This window comes from Galdieria sulphuraria (assembly GCF_000341285.1).
Source record: "Galdieria sulphuraria unplaced genomic scaffold scaf_9, whole genome shotgun sequence".
Classification (NCBI taxonomy): Eukaryota; Rhodophyta; class Bangiophyceae; order Galdieriales; family Galdieriaceae; genus Galdieria; species Galdieria sulphuraria.
In genome coordinates, this window is record NW_005178466.1 from 121637 (window position 1) to 124183 (window position 2547).

General features: G+C 38.8%; 2 protein-coding genes across 2 annotated transcripts in view; one reads left to right on the top strand and one right to left on the bottom strand.

Annotated features, from left to right (window-relative positions):
- Gasu_14990 (uncharacterized protein) overlaps positions 1–1384 on the bottom strand; it is a 1995-nt gene extending 611 nt beyond the window's left edge. The window contains exons 1-3 of the mRNA XM_005707722.1: positions 1023–1384; positions 43–973; positions 1–2 (exon numbers count right to left, since the gene is read on the bottom strand). The exon at positions 1–2 is cut by the window's left edge and continues 611 nt beyond it. Of these exons, the coding sequence (XP_005707779.1) occupies positions 1–2; positions 43–973; positions 1023–1344 (1255 nt within the window). The 5' untranslated portion in view covers positions 1345–1384. The remainder of the gene's footprint in view (positions 3–42; positions 974–1022) is intronic.
- A 250-nt stretch (positions 1385–1634) lies between these two features.
- On the top strand, positions 1635–2547 carry Gasu_15000 (uncharacterized protein; the record flags this gene model as incomplete). Its single annotated transcript, XM_005707723.1, has 2 exons — positions 1635–1696; positions 1746–2547. The coding sequence occupies exons 1-2, from the start codon at positions 1657–1659 to the stop codon at positions 1910–1912; spliced, it is 207 nt and encodes a 68-aa protein (XP_005707780.1). The 5' UTR covers positions 1635–1656.

Below are 2547 nucleotides of genomic sequence, written 5' to 3' on the forward strand. Positions count from 1 at the left end.
TCCTTTTGTAAAAACTCATCAGATGTTTGAATATTCCCCAACATTCTCCATGTATTGGTATAATCCAGTTGATCAGTTTGCAAAATGTCAAGGAACGTATCGACCAACTCTTTATCCGTTTCTTCATTCCAAGTAAGCAAGCCAAGTTTGTTTTGGTAGCAAGTTGAAAGGCTGGAACTATAAGTTTCATCAAATTTTTCCATTATATTAAAAACTGTTGCGCCGCCATAAAGAGAAATCAGTGACTGAACAAATTTTTGACAGTTCCATCGAGCTACCTGTGCTTGATTAAGGTAGCAGTATCGTCTACCAGGTAAGTCTGTTGAGTTTGGAGTGTAAAGAGGATCATATCTGTCAAGGAACCCAAACGGACCGTAGTCTAATGTTAATCCTAAGATTGAAAAGTTGTCTGTATTCATCACGCCATGTACAAATCCTACTGCTTGCCATTTGGCCACCAGTTCAGCATTCAGCTCAACCACTCGAGTCGCAAACAAAGCATATCGATTGTTCTCGTCACTGAAAGTAGACGTTGCTTCAAGAAATTCCGGAAAATAATGTTTGATACAATAGTCTGCCAATTTCCTCAAAGTTTCGAAATCGTTGTAATACGCAAATAGTTCAAAATTGCCAAAGCGAATAAAACTTGGAGCTAAACGAGTTAAGACAGCTCCACGCTCTGGCTTCACGTTGCCATCGTAAAACAGGTCTCGCAATACTTCCCTGCCGGTTTCAACAACACACAAAGCTCTAGTGGTTGGAATTCCTATAGAGGCTAGTGCTTCAGATGCCAAAAACTCTCTGATACACGAGCGCAAAACTGCAAAACCATCTGCAAAGCGCCCATATGGGGTCTTTCCTGCACCTTTTAGTTGAATATCCCAACGCTCTCCTCTTTGGTTAATATGTTCACCAATACAAATCGCTCTTCCGTCTCCTAGTTGACCAGCCCAGTTTCCAAACTGGTGACCTCCTACTCATAAGACTGAGTATTTTTGTCTGGAAATATTTCCTTCAAATACCATAGCACTGCGCGTACGTGAAGTTTTTGGAAGAATCGAGAACACGAAAGCCACCAAAAACTTCCGCGGAAAACTCTTTATATCTCTCATCCTGTTCCAAGTCCAAAAGTTCTTCTGCTACCCAAGGACACCAAGCTACCACTCTTGGTCTGTTCTCCCTTTCTCTTAAAAATGCAGGAGCAACCAGTGAATAGCAACTCCTCCTAACTGTGCGAGTGAAATTTTCCTGTTGAGGATCCTGCGGCAACTCGCATACAAAGGTGTGTTGCAAAGGAAGCTGTTCTAATTGATATTTTACGCTGCTGCGACCTTTCAATACCATAACAGTATTATCATCCAAACTCGCAGTGAACAATTCCAACCATTCGGATCGTTTGCGGGAATAGGAACATATGGATTGAGTAATGTTCCTTCCTTTCGTATAAATAGTCGATAGACTGTAAAATACTGACTCTCAAATGTCGTCAGAATCCTCGCATAGGCTTATATATGTACATATATCAAGACATTATCAGCCTTTTTGAATTGGGAGTCGTACGTACATTCTGTCGTGCATGAGAGTACTCCAGGTTACGAAGGTTGAAGCTATTCCACAAAGATAATGACAGAATCGAAACCAATTTTCAAAGAAATAATGGATGAAACTTTTTCTAATATATTGGCTTACAGAATTGGTGCTTTGATTGATTAGGCAGATTATTTAATAAATTTCGTTTATCGAAGAATTGACTAGTCAAATTATCCTTATTGACTTGATGAAGTGGTTGAAAACTTGTGAAAAACCTTGGCCTCAGATTCTTTCAAGGGCTATTACTTTCTTTCCGGCCTTTAAAAAGAGAAATAGGGCAGACCCTTTTGTGGAGCTTAGCCTTGTTTGTTTACTTTTTTAAATTGGATTTTTGAGGTTTTTTACCTCCTTACAACAACAGCACGGAGTTTGTTTTAGAAACCAATACAGCGCTATTTGAGTTTTATTGGAAAATAGTACTGTTGTAGAGAGACTTCAGTGAGCTATCTATCTTTGTCGATCTTGAAAGCTTTCGTATTCGGCCTTCAGATTGAAGAAATCACAAGTGGTTAAGTTATTCTTGTGGTGATCTCCGTTGCGTATTCGTAGGTGAGTAACAAGAGTCAGATCCACTCGAGTTTTAGTAGAAAAGACAGCAAAGACCCGTTTCGACGAAGTTCGGGCGACTTTTTTGCCTTTTTTTTGCAAGTTGTACGATTGAAAGAGAATTTCTTTGATCTTCAAGACAATAACTGTTGGTTGTCGCAAAACATGTGACAATTTCTATTTTCGAGAACTATAGAAGCATCTCAATTTCTTTCCTTTTGTTGTTAGGAAAATTAGTGGTTTCCACAATTGCATCAACGCAAATGACTCTTGAAAAGTTCGAGCTTTTTTTCAAAGCGCTGATCGTGATATTCTTCATTCTTCTTTTCCTGAAATACATGTATCAAATATTCAATTGGCTCAACTTATTTTCACGAAATATAAATGGAAAAGAACATAAAGTTACAATAC